The sequence below is a fragment of the Gavia stellata genome, chromosome 28, assembly GCF_030936135.1.
Source record: "Gavia stellata isolate bGavSte3 chromosome 28, bGavSte3.hap2, whole genome shotgun sequence".
In the NCBI taxonomy this organism is placed as follows: domain Eukaryota; kingdom Metazoa; phylum Chordata; class Aves; order Gaviiformes; family Gaviidae; genus Gavia; species Gavia stellata.
Window position 1 is genome coordinate 1,998,205 of NC_082621.1, and position 18,404 is coordinate 2,016,608.

General features: G+C 58.3%; 1 protein-coding gene across 1 annotated transcript; it reads left to right on the forward strand.

The window, feature by feature from the left end:
• The first annotated feature begins 13,834 nt into the window (after positions 1–13,834).
• EPOP (elongin BC and polycomb repressive complex 2 associated protein) lies at positions 13,835–16,065 on the forward strand. The gene has a single exon (XM_059830337.1). It carries the CDS (start codon positions 13,835–13,837, stop codon positions 16,019–16,021), a length of 2,187 nt encoding a protein of 728 aa, XP_059686320.1. The 3' UTR covers positions 16,022–16,065.
• The last annotated feature ends 2,339 nt before the right edge of the window (positions 16,066–18,404 follow it).

Below are 18,404 nucleotides of genomic sequence, written 5' to 3' on the forward strand. Positions count from 1 at the left end.
CCTCCATCCCTCCCTCCTTCCCTCCACCCACATCTACCCATCACCTCCCCATTCTCAAAACTCCAAAAGCTACAACACCCTTTGAGCCTCCCCCGACAGCCCCCTGGGGACAGTGGGGCTGGGGACAGTGGGTTCTGGCTGTGGGACAGGGTGGCTGCAGGACCATGGGGCTGGGGACAGTGGGTTCTGGCTGTGGGACAGGGTGGCTGCAGGACCGTGGGGCTGGGGACAGTGGGTTCTGGCTGTGGGACAGGGTGGCTGCAGGCGCCTGGGGCTGGGGCAGCTGCCAGCTGCACTTCACACATTTATCGACCAGTGAGTCGCTCTGGTTCTTAGTAAGAGCTGCGAGGACGGAAAAGAAAACATCATCAAACCTTTAGGCCTCTGTCAGGGCTCTTGGGAGATTTGCATGGGCCGTTCTGAGACGCCTGTTTACTATAAATGTCCTAATTACTTGTCAGAGGAAGCAACTGTTTCCTTCGCTGGTAATTTCGGTGATTTATCATGGACTCTGCCAATCTGCCTCGCTGTTAGGAGCGTCCTTTTCATCTTCCAGAACGGGTTAGATCTTCTTGCACACCCTCATCAGAAATGTTGAGGCTGTAACCTGTTAGTCACTGCCGAGTCACAGCGTGTCCCTTGGAAAATAAAAGGTGGCCGATTTCTGACATCCTTGAGGCTTACCCCCAAAATAGCGTGTGAAGTCAGCAGCACCGCCTCTGCGTGCCGCTTCCCGGAGAGAGCTAAGGGATCAAAATTAGCCTGGTGGGTTCACCCTAATCCACGAGTAATAGCTGGAATAAATCAGTTTAGTCATGATTCATATCTATCTATCTTGATGCTCAAATATTTTCGCCCTAACTTGAGAGACCCAGGAACAGGAATAATATCTAAAACTGTCAAAAATGGGCGCGTGAAGCTCTCTGAGGGCAAGGCCGCCGCAGGGGGCTTTGGAGCAAGCCTGAAGACGGACGGTGGTGTGCTGCCGGGCCAGTGCTGAGGAATTTCACAGGTGCAAAACCTGTTCAGGTGCACTAAATCCAGTTTTAATTAAGATGTACATTAATTTAATTCAATCTGGTTAATTGCTAAATTAAAATAATCTGTCATAAGAGCAGTATGAAGTAGTAGTGCATCCACAAGAGAGGTTTGCACAAACACAGCAGCGTATTTAGAGTAACTTCCTAATATAGAGAAACCCGCTCCGTTCTCTTTCTTTCTTTCGCTCTGTTTTGGCTCCTTGACAGTGGGATTACAAAAATAGTGAGAAGACCTGAAATTGAAAATGAGACTGGCTTTAGAGAGTGGTGTCACTTGGGGAGGCAGAAAGAGTTGGGCTAACGCGATTTTCTAAGTGCCAGCTCTGACACAGCAGGTTCTGGTGGTGCTTTTCCCTACAGGCCCCTTTCCAGGGGGGGAATTGTTATATCGGGGTGGGCGCATTTTCCCCTGCATGGATTTAACTGCATCTACCCGAGCCAGCGGGTGTATTCCCAGGTCCCTGCCCTGAATTTCGCCGCCCGCTCCGGTCAGACCGCCTGGCAAGCAGCGGTGTAGGGCAGGCTGCCCGCCGTGGGCCCTGGCAGGCAGAGGGTGGGGGCACATCTCTGCACGGAGCGTGCCGGGAGGGGGGATTTCCCCCCGGGGCTGCTCCCTCCCGGGCGAGGAGTTTCTGCTTCTGCCGGCCAAACCGGCAGCTTTGCCGCTGAAGCCCGTGGAGGAGAAGAACCCCCCCCGGGGGGGCGGGGGGATGTCTATACCCGCCCCACGGGATTACCGTACCAGCCCCAGGGGATCCAGTACCAGCCCCACGGGGTCCCGTACCAGCCCCACGGAGTCCCGTACCCGCCCCACGGGGTCCCGTACCCTCCCCACGGGGTCCCGTACCCGCCCCACGGGATCCCGTACCAGCCCCACGGAGTCCCGTACCAGCCCCACGGGGTCCCGTACCCGCCCCACGGGGTCCCGTACCAGCCCCACGGGGTCCCAAGGGCCTGAGGCCGCTGGGACGGGATGCTCAGGGCCGGGGGAGCTGAGCTGATGCCCCGGGGGTCGGGGGGGATCACGGCGTTGCCGGGCGGGTGCAGGCAGCGGGGCCGGGCCGGGCGGGGCCCGGGGAGCCGCCGGCTGCTCGTGGGAAGGCAGCCGGGGACCTCTGCTGGGCGAAGCCTAAAAACGCCCTTTTTTCCCCCAAACGCGTGCCCTGCGGCCAGGCTGGCGGTGGGAGACCTCCGGGCGGCGCCAGCATCTCGCCTTTCCCCGCCGGACCGAGCCCCCCCCACCCCGGCTGCCCGGGGGGGGTGAGCCCGGGGCCGGGCAGGGACCGGGACTACCCCCGGGCAGGCTCTGAGCGGGGAAGGCGAGGGGGGGCTCACGGCTGGGCTCCGCTGTAGGGGAAGTGTCGGCTTTTCCGGGGGTGTGAAACCTTCCAGAAATGACTGCAAGAGACTGAACTATTCCCCGACTATTTCCCCCGCCAGCCCACCCACCCACCCTCCGCTCGGGTCCCCCGGCTGTCCCACCCGGCCCCCCCAGCCCGGTCTCTCTCCATCCCGGCAGCCGAAGCTGAGCGCAGCTTCCCCCGGGAGTGTCCGGCTTTAGCAGAGCAAAACCGCGCTGGGTCCTCGCTCTTCCTCACGAAGAGGCTTGGGGCTGAGGCTCCCGGGGCTCCCGGTCCTTCCAGCCCAGATCCCCCGGGAAAGGGGGGTGCAAGGGGGTGCCCGCGCTCCGGTGCGGGCACGGCCGCGTTCCCCGGGGGAGCGCGGCTCCCGGGGCCCGGCAGCGGCGTGGAAACAAACCGGCGGGGCCGCGTTTGCTTTGGGGTGGGAGGTTGCGGTGCCGCCGGTTTGTTTTTTGAAATAAATTCTCTGATTTCTTTCTTTTGTTTTAAGTGCATGGCCGGGGGCAAAGGGGACAGTTGCCGGCGAGGCTGAAGCTCGGGAGCCGGTGCGAGGGGTGCGGGCGTGGGAAGGGGCTGGGGAAGGGGCTGCCCCGGGGGGGGAGATGGCAGCGGAGGGCGGCAGAGGGGCGCTGGGATGAAGGGGAAGGGGAGCCTGGGGAAGGGGACCTCGGCTGTCACTGCTTTCCCCGGCAGCGGGGAGGGCAGGAGGGGGCTGCGGCACCCAGAGCCCCGCGGCCGGCACCCTCCTGCCAGGGTGCTCAGAGCAACCGGGCCGGGGGGGGGCATGTTTTTACGGGTCCCTCTGACAAGCACCAAAGGGAAAATTCAGTGGAAGGAGGCGGAATAGCCGCGGGGGAGCCGGATCCCGGGGCGCCCCGGCTACAGCAGCACCCCCGGGCTGAAGCCGGGCAGCCCCCCCTCCTTGCTCCCCCCCGCCTCCCGCTCTCGGCCCCCGCCGCGGTACCCCCCGACCCGGCCGCTGCCCCGCTCATCCCGCGCAGCTCGGGAGCGATCGCCGCTCACCGCCTGTCCCCGGCTCCCGGTGCCCGTGTCCCCCCCGCGCCGGTGTCCGCTCCCTCGGGGACCTCCATTGTTAGATGATAACTTGCGAGCGTCCCCGAAGCCGCTCCCCAAAGGCACCTCTTTGTCTCGCCTCTATTTGGGGACGAGAGACCCCCCCGCCGCCCCCGAGGCAAAGGCGGCTGCAGGGGCTGCCGGGGGGGGGACACAGCCACAGGCTCTCCCCTCCCTCTCCCGGGAGCGGGACATTTCTGCCAGGCGATTCCTAGAAAGTGGAGCTGAGGCTGAAAGGTCCATTTTGGAGTGAAACACATATATTTTCTGTTTTGTTGTTTTCCAGCTCGGTGCCTTCCTCTCCCTTTAGGTCTCAGCATCCCCGAAGCTGAGAACCATTTGGCAGCTGGGAGACACCACGGTGTTAAAAAATAATAATAATAAAATCAAATAAAGACAAACAGATGCAACCTTCTCCCCTACACATGGCGGAAAGTACTCGAGAACAATTCTCAACCCTTCGATAACCTTTTTTTATCACAAATTCCAGGGTTTAACTCAGCTGAATAGCAGGTAGAGCAGCTCCTGTGCGGGTCGTGCTGGGCAGCGAGACCCTTCACCTCTGTCCGTGTGTCCGTGTGTCCGTGTGTCCATGTGTCTGTCTCTGCACCAACCTGTTCGTGCCACGCACCAGGACGTGCAAGGACACGCAGTCACTTGGCTCCAGGGCTTCTTGTGCCCTGGGAGCGTTTGATGTGACTCTACTCCTGTATCCCAGGTTTTGCACAAATCTCTCCCACAACCCAAGCCGTAACTCAGGATTCGGGATATTTAAACCCATCCGCACAGAGGATACCCCCCCCCGATCCGCTATTTCTCGCCTTTAGGTGCGTGGGCCCCACGATCGGAAGTGGCGTGGTGAGAGCTTTTCCTTGCTGGGCCCACAGAGCTCCAGGGTGCCACCCCCTGCGCCCACCCCCAGGGGGGTGCACACAAATGGACATTTTCTGCTGTGCCGCAGAACAAACACCTCGGCCAGGCCGAGCCCAAACCCCGGTGAAACCCTGGGGATCTGCCCGCACGGCGAGAGACTTTATTATTATCCTTGCTGTTGCCAGAAACCAGCAAACTTTACAATCCAGATGTTCTGAGAGTGTCAGAACAACTTGCCGCTGCTGCTGCTGTTGTTTTTTTATGGTGAAATCAAAAGCAATCGCCGTGGTTGATAATCTGAGAGCATCCAGCCTCGCAAAGAATGCAGGTTGCTCTTTGCTTTCTACCTATCTAACCCAGATGCTCCGGGTATCTCCCACTGTTGACAGCCGTTTTCTTCAAAGGCTTGTCTTTGGCGATCCATCCATTAGGATAAAAAATGAGCTCTCATTCTCCTGCATTTGTTTTGGGAAGAGGGAAATTATTTAAACAACTGTATCTCCATTAAATGAGGGAGTGAGGGTGGAGAGCGGATCTCCTTACTCTCTGGAACGGAGCGAAATGCTGTTTCACAAAACATACGCTCTCTGGGCTGCATACCACCTCTCGCCTCTCACAAATAATTATTAGCTGGCCCACGAGCCCTGGGCAGCAATGAGGAGAGGAGCTGCGTTTCGGGGATGGAGGAGGTGGCTCTGCCCTCCATTTCCTCCCTGAGCGGGCGAAAGGCAAAGGGTGAACGTTAATGCTGATATCCCCTCTAACCTTTTTTATTTCATTCGTCCCCGCTGATTACATCTCTAAAGGCCTTGCTTCCTCTCGCTCCCCGAGCACAGAACAGGGGTACGGCCTCCCGCTTCAGCAGCATGTGGACGCCGGCGCAGGGATGCTCAGAGGGAGGGCCGGGCAAGGAGCTGGGGCGCGAGTGGGCCTTCCCCCCGGCTTTCTCTGTGTTCCTCCCCGAAGGAGGCTGCCGTTTCAAACTCGAGCAAATTTGGTCACTTTTCGAAATCGAGCAATACTTACTGGCTGTCACCCCGGCCGCCGGGGAGCTCAGCAGCGCGGGGGCCGGCCTTCCTCCTTTTCTTGTCCCCAGTTCGGCGTGTTTTGGCATGAAAAGGGCTCCAAGGCTTCCAGCCATCCCCGGCCAGGAGGGAGCTGGCACCCTTTCGCACATGTCCCCTTAACCAGCCCCTTTGCCTGTCTTTTTTTTTTTCTTTTTAATTTACAATAACCACGTTTTTGGCAACGCAACCCTCTCCCACTTTGCAATCTCCCCCTCCCCAAACCCCATCCAGCTCCCACTTTGCATATCTGAGCCCTGTTCTGTTGGGCTGGGTCCCTCGGGGGTCCCCGGGTCAGGCTGGGGGCAGCAGGGTCATTGTATAGCCATCATGGGTCAATAAGCAACTGGTCAGGCTCTCAATCCACATCAGGCCTTGAAGAGGACTGGGAAATGGGAGAATCCATTCATAATAATAATAAACTTGTCAATCAATAACAGGCAGGAGAAATACTTTGTAAAAGGTAAAAAAAAAAAAAAAGTTTTTTTCCTTTTAAAGTTTGGCAACACGAAACTTGACACAGTTTGAAAATGCTCCGAGGGTATTTGTCTGTCGCGGAGGAATTTTAAATCATAATTGCTTTAGATATAACACTTAAAAGTTAAGGAATAAGTGTTGTAGGTATGAGTGCAATTTAAATAAGAATTGATAAATGTTTCCCAAAGAATATAAAATGCTCTTTGAGGGAAAAGGCAATATCCCAGACCATTCTCTGTCTCAGAAAAAGACTGCAGGATTGTGGCTCTCTTGCACTGCCTTTAATTTCTACCGATACCAGCACTTATTGAACAGCAAGGAAGAGTTTCGGTTTAAGCTTATCTTAGCAACGAAAATATTTTCCAGCATTCTTTTAATTCTAAACTGAACTAGGGAACAAAATCCTGCGTTAGTAGTAAATCAATGGCTGAGACGTAATGAGCGACTTTCCCTGGTTTAGCTGGGCTAGATTTAAAGGGGGAAAAAAAACAACCCACAAATTAAGATTTGTTCAGATGAAATTTGTTAAAGAGAAGATGTTCTGGGCTTATGATTTATTAACCTGCAATTTTTTTTATTAGTGGTTGTTCCCATATAAGAGGAGTCAGAGCCTGGATTAAGCAAGAAGAGGGAAAACAACCAAATCACAATATAATATGGGAAACATCAAAAGGCGACAGAAGAATAATGCAAATTCTCTGCCTGCGTTAAGATCGAGGCATGAAATCTTCCATCTACAAACTCGTTTTTCCTCTTTCTTAGAAGTCTGTTGGGTTTGGGGGTTTTGTTTTAAAGACGTACGCTTCTCTCAAGCGCCACAAAACCAATCTTTTAAATAATGGGGGAAAAACCAGGGTCGTTGAAGGCATCAGGAAAAAGGAGGTTCTCCCCTTCCAGCCTCCCGTTGTGTCCCTCGAAGTGGCTGCTTTCCCCAGGACCCTCCTCCAAGGCTCTTGGCAAGGATTTCTCCAGGAGGAGAAACCCTCTTGGAAGTCTTTAGCTGTATTTGCTTAGGAAAACAAACAAACATTCTTCCCCCCCCCAATCGGCAGTGTTTATTACTGTATAATTTCCTTCAGCTGCTCTCTAGAAAATGTGGTTTCTTTGTTAGAGGATGGTGAAAGGCTGTTTATTAGGAAAGATAGAAATAAAGCAGAAAGTGTGACCGAGGACCCGGGGATGACGTTTGCACTCAGTGGAAGGATGGGCACCTTTTTAGTCCCCCGACCCGGGACGCTCCTCCCGCCCCAGTAAAACCAGGCGAAGGAGCCCCGCAGCAAAGGCAGCACAGCTGATTAGAAAATGAGGCCTCGGTGCCCCGTCGCTGGGGCTCTGCTCCCCGGGACCGGGACCGGGGCCGCCCCGGCCTGCCCTCAAACCTCCCGCTTTTGCCCCAAGCAAGGCTGGGCTCCTCTGAAACGCGGGCCGAGCCGCACCATTTGGCCTGATGCAATCCCTTGCTCTTCCTAGGCCTCGCCCGCGCTTGAAACCCTGCAGTTTTCATCAGATGGTGCATTTTCCATTTATTTTTGGTGGTGGTTCCCCCCCCCCCCAAATCCCGTGTTGTTTTACGGGGCGGAAGAGGGAAGAGCAGCGGGAGCAGCAGGGATGGCCCCAGCCCGCACCCCGCAAGCCGAGCCTGGTCTCAAACTAACCCCACTTTTCTGTCTTTGTATTTTGAAACAAAAGAGCGGGGAGCGGGGATCCACATCTTTATAAATCGTCCTAAATACTGCTTTTGTTTGCAGCGGGGTAGCACCTACAGAAAAAAACCCCGAAAGAACCAAACAGCCACTAACATCGGCCCTGCCAACCCCCCGGGCCCGGCGTGGGCATGCAGGCCCCGGCTCGGCCCCTCGGCCTCCGGGTTTCCAGAAGCCTCTTAGAAATACGAAAATTAATAGCTAGATAAATTCAAATATTGCTTTAGGAATAGCAGGGTTTATTAAAATATTCTTAATTAGTGATGCAATGCGCTCGAAGTTTGGATTGAGAATGGAGAGGTGGTTTTCGGTGGTTTCATTGAATGTTGCTCACAAACTGCTCCTGGAGAAGCAAGGAGGGAAATCCTGAGAAATAAGAGAGAAATCCTGAAAAATAGAGGGAAACCCTGAAAAAGAAGAGGGAAATATTGAAAAATAAAGGGAAATCTTGAAAAATAAGAGGGAAATCTTGAAAAATAAGAGAGACATCTTGAAAAATAAGAGAGACGTCTTGAAAAATAGAGGGAGATCCTGAAAAATAAGAGAGACATCTTGAAAAATAAAGGGAAATCCTGAAAACTAAGAGAGAAATATTGACAATTAAGAGGGAAATTCTGAGAAATAAAGGGAAATCCTGAAGAATAAGAGGCAAATCTTGAAAAATAAAGGGAAATCCCAAAAAATAAGAGAGAAATCCTGAATAAGAGGGAAATCCTGAAAAAGAAGAGGGAAATAATGAAAAATGAGAGAAATATTTGAAAATAAGAGATAAATATTTTAAAATGAGAGAAATCCTGAAAAATAAAAGGGAAATCCTGAAAAAAAGGAGGGAAATCCTGTAAAATAGGAGGGAAATCCTGAGAAACAAGAGGGAAATCCTGAAAAACAGGAGGGAAATCCTGAAAAATAAGCCTGTCCCATGGGAATGAGAGGGACTATCTCTGTCCCCGAGCGCATCTGAGAGCATTTTAGCAATCCCTGGCTGCTGGCAGCAGAAAGGTGGGTCCTGGGGCAGGGAGAGCAGTTCCGAAGCCACCCAGCACCCCAAAGTGAAGGAGGCATTTTTTTTTCCACCGGGCTGGCCCTGGCCTGTCCGTCCATCTGTCCTGCAGGCCGGGCCGGTGGGGTTTGGGTCTGCTTCTCCAGCTCCCTCCTGTAGCCTGTAAAATGTACCAGAGACGTTTAAAAAGCCAGTGCACCAAGTGATTTGTAGAATTATTTTCATCCCGGACAGCTTAAGTGCCTGTCAGGAGTAACTGCCTCTGATCAAAATATGAAGGGTTTTTAAGCAGCGCCTGGTGCTGGGCTGCTTCAGCTCCCCCCGCCGCGGTGGGCTGCCTGCAGGTCTTTTACAAACTGTTTGAAATAAAAAAAAAAAAAAATCAGAATTTCAGTATTTTCCTTGAAAACACCCCGTGTATCTGAGCCAAAGGGCTTTTCCAGCCCGGCCGAGGGCCCGAGTCTCCCGGTGGGAGCACTAGGCCCACCCTGCCCCAGTCGGAAGCGGGAAGGTGGGAAGTTGCAGCCCCTCCACGCAGGTTTCTGGGTGGGAAATGCCGTGGGGGCATTTACGCAGGGGTATCCGCTGCGTGCAGGGGCACGGCCAGGCTGTCCCGTGCTGACCCTCCGCATGGAGGGATCTCGGCATCATTTCGGCCACCTCCTTTCCTGGGTTTCTCGTAAGAAAAGGAAGTAAATAAAACAATTCCTTGCAAATGCAATCATTCAGTTGGGCCAACAGTCATTTCTAGTCACTTTTTTTGTGGTAAATCTGACGTATCCTCCCTCAGTGCCGGCTGCTCCGTGGCTGACTCCGTGGTTACTCCCTGCCCTCACCCCGGCTCCCACCCGCACCATCTCCCCTTTTTTCCCCCAGCACCTACTTTTTTCGCCCCTCTCTCCCCCCCTCCCCACCCGCTCTCTGCAACGGACGGTGAATTTGGGAGAGAGAGCCAGAAGCGAGATTTGAGCTGTCGGAGCGAAACCAGCCCCCCCCGCTTGGGAGACACAGCCCGCGCCGTGCACAACCCACGCAGAGGAGCCCCAGCACCGACACCTTCTTCCCAAAGGGCGCAACCCAAACCCGTTCGGGGTTTTGAGGGCTTTTCTTATTTTTATTGCCCCCCTCACACGCTTTAATGCCCTTGCACCGGGTCAAATAGAAAATGAGGCACCGAGAAACCAACGTGGAAACCCCACGGGAAGCCCCACCAGAGCCTGCGGCCGCTGGAGAGGTTTGCAGCGGTTCCCGCTCTGCCTCTGCCCAAGACCCCCCGCAGCCCCGGGAGGGAGGTGCGGAACCCGCCCTGACCCACACGGGACCGGTGTCGTCCCCCCCGGAGCCCGCGGATGCGCGTGGATCCACCTCCTCCTCCCTCCCCTGCACCCGTGGGTGCCCCGCCGTCTGCGCGTGCACTTCCGCGTCGGGCAGAAACGCACCTTATCTGAAACCGAGCCCACTCGGGACGTGCGTGGGGATGAGTTTACTGGAGTCAGCCAACCTGAGAAGTGTCCCCCTCCGCTTTTATCTCGCTGCCAGCCGCCCTTGCCCCACTTCCTCCACCGCCCCGGCGAGGGGAGAGGGCGGGGGGGTCCTGCACCTCCAGCATCCCCTGGAAGTGGGGATATCCCCCAAACCAGGTAACTTTTACTGCTCCCTGCGGAACCAACCAGCCCAGACAGGTAGGAGGGAGAAATTTCCCGGGGATGCCCCACGGGTGAAGATTACTGTGGGGACCCCCGGGTTACTGTCCTCTGCTCCTGGGGGGGTTGGAAATGCCACTCCGCCCTGGGGAGCAGTAGCTGGGCTGAGATGTGAATATACAAATACACAAATATATAAATGTACAAATACACGAATATACAAAAACATAAATATACAAATACACATATACGAATACACAAATATACAAATACATAACTATACACATGAATATACAAACACACAAATACACAAAGACACAAATGCCCACGCTGCCGGGTCTCCCTGCTCTGAAGCAGCATCGCTGGGGATGGGTGCAGCCCCGCTCCCCCCGTGTGGGACCCCCGGAGCAGCCCGTTCCGTGGCCGCTTCCACACCAGGCCTGCAGCCACAAACATAAGCGTGGAAGCCACCATACCCCTAACGCTGACCCGCTCGCCTATACGTTTCTAGCGCGGGGGGAAGGTGCTATAGGGTGGGACGGGGCGCTCAGCACCCTGCGTGGCGTGGGGCACCCGCGGTGGCAGCAGCAGGGACGCCTATAGCACGAACACCGGGCACTTATGGTGCGACCCAAACGTGAAGCACCACCGCGGGCGCGGGTCCCCTGCGCGTGTCTGTATACAGAGGGGTCTGCAAAGTATCTGTATGTCCCACGTCGGGCTGGCTGCGTCCGTACAGCGACGTCAAGGCACCCACCCGCATCTTCCATATTGAACTTTATCCCTCGCCACAATATTGTGGATTTGCGTTCCCAGTGACAGGGATTTGCTGGGAAATGACGTATCCATACATTCGCCTGCGCGCGGCTCCTGAGCCCCGTTTCCTCCCGGCCGCGGATCAGGGGGCTCCGGCTCCTCTCCGGAGCCCCACGAGTGATCGCGAACGGTCTCTTGCACTGCTCGAACTTGTATTTTCTTTACCAGCCCCCCCCCTCCCCGCCCCGACCTGCATCGGCCGCGTGGGACAGGGCCACCCCCTGCCAGCGCCGCCCCCCCGCCCGCTCCCCTCCTCCAGCCTGGCACGGAGCAAAGCTCAGCCTATAGGTAAAATGGCTCTGCCTTTATGGGGAGAGAAAAACACGCGGGAGCGCCGCTCCCTTGGCGAGGGGCAGCTCCGGGCGGGCTGCACGCCGGACTCGCGTGGGCCCCTCCCGCGGCCCCCGCTGGCCAGCTGCCGCGTCCCTCCGCGAGGTGCCACCCCGGCCCCCCCGGCCCAAACAAAGAGGGGGTCGGGGGCGGCGTGGCGGCCCCCCGGCGGCCCTGCCCGCGGGAGGCGAGGGTGAAACGCGGCGGTTGAAGGCAGCCGGAGCTGGGAACGGGGGGTTTTCTCTCCCCGGCAAGGCCGAGCGATGGGGGGGGGCGGCGAGGGGTGCGCCCATGGGTGCTGGGGAGGGGGCAGAGCCTGGCAGCGATTCCTCGCCCGGCAGAAGCGGGGCTGGCGTGGGGCTGGCGTGGGGCTGGCGTGGGGCTGGCGTGGGGAGGGCCCCCCCCGTCCGCCGGCGAGGAGGTGAACGCGAATCAGGTGAGCTCCGCTCCCGAGTGCGGGGCGACGGTGGAGTTATTTTAAATTTCTTTACACGCAGACTCAGGAATGCGCTTCCTCCTCCTCCTCCTCCTCCTCCTCCTCCTCCGGGACTGTTTCTAAATCGGGATCATTTGTGGTTGATTGTACATATAGTTTAACAAATTATTATTATCAAATTACTCCGATTTTGCCATTTGAAACACACACACACACACAAAAAAAGCAGAGGAAGACTAAAAGCAACTTTTCATGTGGGAGACAGACGAAGCTTGAAAGGGAGCAGCACGGGCTGCAGAGCTGCAGCTTCCCTCCCCCCGAAAGGTTTCCGAGGTAACTGTTTCCCCAAAATTAGCCTCCTGAGCAGGGAGTTAAACCCCTCGCTCCAGCCTCCGCGGCTCCACTCGCTCCGCTCAAGTAGCTCCGGGCTTCTAAAGGAATCGGGGGACGGGACAATGGAGCTCCGCGCCGGGTGAGGGGTCGGGGCTTTTATTTGTATTTTTTTTCCCCCCTTTCCCCCCCTGGAGACAGAACTCTGCAGCCCTGCTTGGGGGAAAACAGCGCCTGGTTCCTAGGGCAGGAGCGAGCTAGCAAATGCCGAAGAAACCTTGGGACTTAAAGTTTGAAATAAAGTTCAGCAGCGCAAAGGCATGCCAAAGAATTTCCTTTTTTTTTTTTCCCCCCCTCTTCTTTTTTTTTTTTTTTAAAGAAAGAGTTTGGAAGAAAAAAGATGCGAAGTGAATAAAGAACGTGTGTGAGTAAAAAGGAATATAAATAGCTATGCATTGCTTTTATTTGCACATATTGCCGATGTTATTGCTGATACCGCGCTCCAGCCCGTGCTCATTCCAGATAATAAATACAGTAATTGGCAATTAATAAGCATTCCACTCCGGGTTGAAGGATGAATTAATTGTTGCGGAGTCAATCGTTTCGAACAACTCGCTTAGAGTAATATCTTTCACGCTTTATTAAATCTATACGTCCACACACCCATCCCAGAGGAATCCGGGCAGATTTGGGAAGGCGCAGCCACCTCGCTTAGAACAACCCGACGTGGAGAAAAAAAAAAAAGAAAAAAGAAAAAAGCTAAATCGCGGAAACAAAGCGGAGGCACCCGCGCTACCCTCACCCCGAAAATACAGCGTAATTTGTAATATTTTTTTTTTTTTAAGGAAAAACCAACCCCAAGCCCCGGCTGCCTCTATTGTGCGCGCCGGGTCTCGGGGCGGTGGGGCCGCGGGCACGCCCGGGAGCCGCGCTGCGCGGAGCTGCGCGGAGCTGCGCGGCCCGCCCAGGGGTTTATGAGGTTTTACGCGGGGGTGTGCGTGTGAAATGTTGGGGTTTTATGACATCACAGGGCTGGAGTGCCCAATCAGCTGGCGGGTGGCGGGGAGGGCTCGGTGGGGTGTTCCCTAGAATATACCGGGGCCGCGGCGGCGGGGCCGCGAGTGCGGAGCCCGGGGAAGGTGGGAGCCGCACGGAGCCCCGGGGCTCCCCCGCCTCCCAGACCCCCCCCATTTTTCCGCCCCCCCCCCGTGTCGGTAGCTTTGTTTGCTTAAGCATCTCAGTGGCTTTGCACAGCAGAGGGGGGGCTGTGCTTGTTGACACCCCCCCCCCCCCCCCGGGATTCTTTTTGAAGTGGAAGGTGGGGTGCGCGGCCGCGGGGTGGGAGCTGGCCGGGGGGGGCCCGGAGGATGCAAGATGTTTGACTTCTTTATTTTTCTTTCTTCTTTTTTTTGCTGGGGAGGGGGAAGACGAGGAGCCGAGCCCCGGTGCAGGCGGCGGAACCGGGTGTTGGGAAGATGTTGCAAACCATTGACCGGAGCGTTTGAAAGGGAGATCGGCGGCTTTGGCTTTTTTTTTTAATTATTATTTTTGGCCTTTTTTTTCCTCCCCTCCCCCCTCGCCCCCCCCTCCGGAGGGGTAGGGATGTGTGGGATCAGGGAGTGGAAACAAATATGTCCTTATTTTCAATGCCCCCTTTGAAAGAGACAAAGTAAATGCTCCTTGCAAAATGTTCCTGACCTGCGAAGGGACCTTCGGAATTGTTCCAGCCACCATGGATTACAATGGGGAAGCCAGGCCGGGGGATTTTCATGCTGGCTATCAAGAAATCGAAGGGATAAACTTGGGATACTTACAGATCAATGGCACCCAGATGTTTGCTTTGGCCCAGGTCCTCAGCGACCTGTTTAAGGATATCCCCAGGACCACCATCAGCAAGAAGATGGAAACCTTAAAGATCAAGAGCCGACGCTGCGATCTCAAAGAGCTCCGGACCCTCAAGGCCATCCACTCGGTGCCCACCCGCGCCGTGAAATGCTCCCTCATCTCCAAGGCGGACCTGGAGGCTCTCTGCACCTCCTGCAAGAGCCTCAGCCCCCGGAGGAGGAAGAGGAAAAGGAAGAGCAAGAGGAGGGAGCAGCTGCTGCTGCCGGCCCCGGGGGAGCTCTTCCCCTGCCCCCGGCCCCAGCTGCTGCCGCCCTGCAGAGCCGGCGGCTGCTGCGCGCCCGCGGCCCCCGGCCGCCCCCGGCCGCCCCCCGCCTTCCCCAAGCCGCGCTCGGCGCCGGCCGCGCTGCTGCCGCAGCCCTTCCCCAGGGCCTTCCCCGCCTTCCCCAAGCCCCCCCGGGGCCGGAGGGGCTGCGGGCTGGCGGGCCGGGGGGGGCTCTTCGCCGGCGTCCTGGCCGCCTACCCCCGCGACCTGGCGCTGCTGCACCCCGCGGCCGCGCACCCCGCCGCGCAGGCGGCCGCGCTCGCCCAGCCGGGCCGGCGCAAGCGGGGGCCCTGCGGGGCCGAGGGGCTCTTCCCGGCGGAGAAGGGGCCGGCGGCCGCCAGGAAGGGCCGCGCCTCCGCCTTCCCCGGCTCCAAGAGGCAGGGCACCTCCGCCGGCTACTCCAGCGACTCGGACTCCAGCCTGGACTTCGGCGGGTCCAGCCCCGCCACCTCCAGCGACTCGTCGGAGGAGGAGGAGGAGGAGGAGGAGGAAGGGGACACCTCGTGCAGCAGCGAGGAAGGCAGCTCCTCGGAGTCGGAGAGCAGCTCGCTGTGCAGCGGGGACTCGGTGCAGAGCACCCGGTACAGGCAGGCGGCTCTGCCCCGCTTCCAGCCGCAGCCCCCCCGGGGCGAGGAGCCCCCCGCCGAGCCCCCCCCGAGCGTGGGCAAGGCCCCGCGCCCCGAGCCCAGCCTCCTCTTCCTCTCGCAGCAGCTCTGGGCCAGGACTTTGCGAGCGTCAACTTTGGAAAGTTTGAGCCCGGCTCCAGCGCCGGGCGCGGGGGCCCAGCCGCTGCCGGAGCTGTACGCAAAGCAGGAGGCCTCCCCTTCCTCCTCCTCTTCCTCCTCCTCCTCCTCCTCCTCGCCCCCTCCCTCCCCGAGCAGCACCCCTGGGGGGGCTCCGCAACAAAAGGAGGGCGGCTTTGGGGACGCGGAGCCCTGCGCCAAAGGGAAGGATTTGCACAAAGATGCCTCGAACAATAGAGCCTCGTTAGGCCCCGGTGACCAGGCAGAGAGGCAGAGCGGAGCCTCAGCCGGGCCAGCGCCGCCCCAGGAGCCGGCCCCGGGCTCGGCCCCGCCGCCCCCGGCCCCGGAGCTGGCGGGGCCCCGGGGCCCGGCGCCCCCCGGGGAGGCGGGGGAGCCCCGGCGGGAGCACTTTGACCGGCTGATCCGGCAGTCCAAGCTGTGGTGTTACGCCAAAGGGTTCAACCTGGACGGGAAAAGTTTGCGGCACGGAGGGAGGACGGAGCCCTGCAAAGCCGCAGAGCTCAAATCCCCCGGCTCCAAAAGAGCAGAGAGCCCCAGCACCTTGTCAAACAAAGCTTTGAGAGGCAATGGCTCGGAAAGGAATGCCAAGCGCAGACGCCTCGCCAGAGGCGCTGAGGCAGAAAGGCAACAGAGCTGCTCCAAAGGCAGGCCACAAAAGACTCCCAGGAGGAATGCCAAAAAGGGAAACACTCCCTGCAAGCGCCTCGGCAGCGCCGGGCCGACCCCGCCTCGGAATGCCTTCAGCCTCATGGGCAGCTTCCCCTGCACTCCCTCCCTGGTCGTGGGGGAAGACGGGGACCTGTGTCCGGCCGCCTCCCTGGGGGGCAAAAACTCCTGGGCCCTCTCCAAAACTCACCCGCTGTGGAGCTGGCACCTGGGGGGCAACGCCATCCCGGTGCCCCCCAGCCTCAAATTCCGGGGCTATAGCCTGGAGGATCTCTAAGGACAGCGGACGGCCCGCGGGAAAGGTTTACGTGCAACAGATGAGAGCGGCGGGGGGGGGCGGGAGGGGGCCCGGGGGGGCGGCCGGCCCGGGGTGGGGGGGGGGGGGCGGCGGGCCCCTCCGAGCCCCGGGGCCGCCCGAACCGGGGGCTGCCGGGCGGGGCGGTGGGTGCCCGGAGGAGCCGGGCGGGGTCCGGGGGGTGCGGGAGCGTTGGGGGGGGGGTGGGGGGGGGGTGCGAGTGAGTGCGTGCACGGCTTCGGCTGGGGGGAGGACGGGGCTTTCCCCGCTCCGGCCGGGGTGGGGGGGGAGGCTGTTTTTGTGTCGGTGTACGTGCCGGGGTCCGGTGGTGGTTTCGCGAGGAGTTCAAGAGACGAGGCTAAAACACGCGAGCAAACCCACGCGGCGGCGGGCGGGCGCCGGTCCCCCCCCCCCCGCTGCCGTTATCCCCAGCGAGGGGCTTTGGGGGGGAAGCGGGGGAGCCCGGGGGGGGCTCCCGCTGCCCCTTCCCCCCCCCCCCCCTACCAAAACCCCGAGGGAAGGCTCAATCTCCTTTCTCCCTTTTCCTCCCTAAACGCATTGGATTAAACTAATAATAATCACACGCAGAGAGAAATAATGCTGTCACGCAGCATCCCCCCCCTTTGCGGGCCGAGGCAGTCCCGGCGCAGTCGGGAGCAGCTATCCCAAATAACTCTATTAACGGCAACGGGACCTTTGCTCTCTGCTTGAGACGGGGAGCGAGCACCGACTTTAAAAAGACGGGGAAATGCTGTTTGCTGAAAGAAACCCGGAGGCTTTGGGAGGAAGGGGGTTGGAAGTGCTGCGTGTATATTAAAAAAAAAAAAAAGGAAAGCGAAAAGCACAAAGCGAGTCGTTTGCTGGGGGCCAAGCCCGGCTCCGCCAGCCCCAGGTCGCAGGCCTGCAGCAGCCTGACGGGACGGACGGACGGACGGACGGATGATCCGATCCCTCCCGAGCTCCGGGGGGAGGCGGGGGGACCGTCCCGCTCCTCTGCGGAGGGAATCCTCCCCCGGTTTAACTTTCCTCGCAATCCAGCGCCTTTGGAACTGGCTCTTTTAACTATTTCGGATGGGATTTCCACCCCGCTTTGGCATCAAAGCCCGACGGGCTCTCTGAAGTCCGCTCTGCCTCGGAAACGTGGGTAAATCAAAGCTCGCGTGGGTTGTGGGGGTTTTTTTTGGTTGGGTTTTTTTTTTTTTTTTGGGGGGGTGTCTGTGCGTCTGTTTTTCTCCCCCTTCTCTGCAACAGAAAATCTTTGCAGCCCACGGCCGGGGAGCACGCGGTGCCCGCGCGGGGATTGCTCCTTTTCCTCCACAGTCCTCCAAAAATTGGCTCCCCCCCAAAAAAAAACCCCCAAAAACCAAACCCCTTCACCGCGTCCCGGGGAAGGGCAGGGAGAGGGGAAGGCGAGGAGAATCACCACAGAATTCAAAAGAAAATACTCCCATCTGGCACGGCCCGGCTTGATTTTTTTTTTTTGGGGGGGAGTAATTCCATCAGTGAGTAAAAAAAAAACCCACCCAGGCATTTTTAAGGTCGAGCGCGTCCCTGAAGCGGTGTTTTCGCTTGGAGATGGTGGATTGTTGCTAAAAGCGATGTTTGTTTTCCCGGCGGTTTTAGCGGGTTTTTTGGTTAACTGCGGGGTTTTGTTTACTCCACCTCCCGTTCCTCCCCCTCCCAGCAAAGGGGGGGGCTTCTGCCTCCCAAATATTCCGGTTTCCTACCCGCAGCCGTGGACGGTTACCAAAAAATCCCCCCCCGCCCCCCGCGTGTGGGAGCGAGAAAAGCCGATTTTGGGGGGTTTGCCCCCGCATCGCTCCCCGGGGGTGCGCGCGGAGGAATCACGCAAATGGGGGGGGGTGCTGCCCCGCACGTCCCCCGCGACCCCGCTGCTCCCCTCAGCCTGCCCCCCCCGGGGGGGCACCCGCAGGGCAGAGCCGGAGAGGGCAGGGGACACGCGTGGGGGGGGGAAACGCGCCCCTTTCCCGTGTGCTTGCGGGGCGCGATGGCTCCCCCCCCCCCCAATCCGGATCGGGTTAAAAATGTATTTTCTAGGAAAAATAAAATTTAAAATAAACTGCGGGCGGGTCGGCGGGACGGAGCGGTGCCGCGGGAGGGGGCCCCGGCCGCACAAAGCGGGCGGCCGCGCTCCGCGCCCGCGGAGAAGGGGCAGACCCCCCCCCCCCCCCCCGAGATCCGCGCTGTGAAGGAATGCTGAAAAATATAAGAAATCTATTAAAAACCAAAAAAAGGCAGCAAACCCCGGGCCCCGCAGCTCCCTCTGCGCGGGCAGCGACAGCAAATAGCTCAGGAATATTTTCTAAGGGATGGAATCACCTCGGGAAGCGCGTGCGTGGGGCGG

Coding starts and splice junctions, on each gene's coding strand:
- EPOP (XM_059830337.1), top strand. CDS start 13,835: ATGTTCCTGACCTGCGAAGGGACCTTCGGAATTGTTCCAGCCACCATG.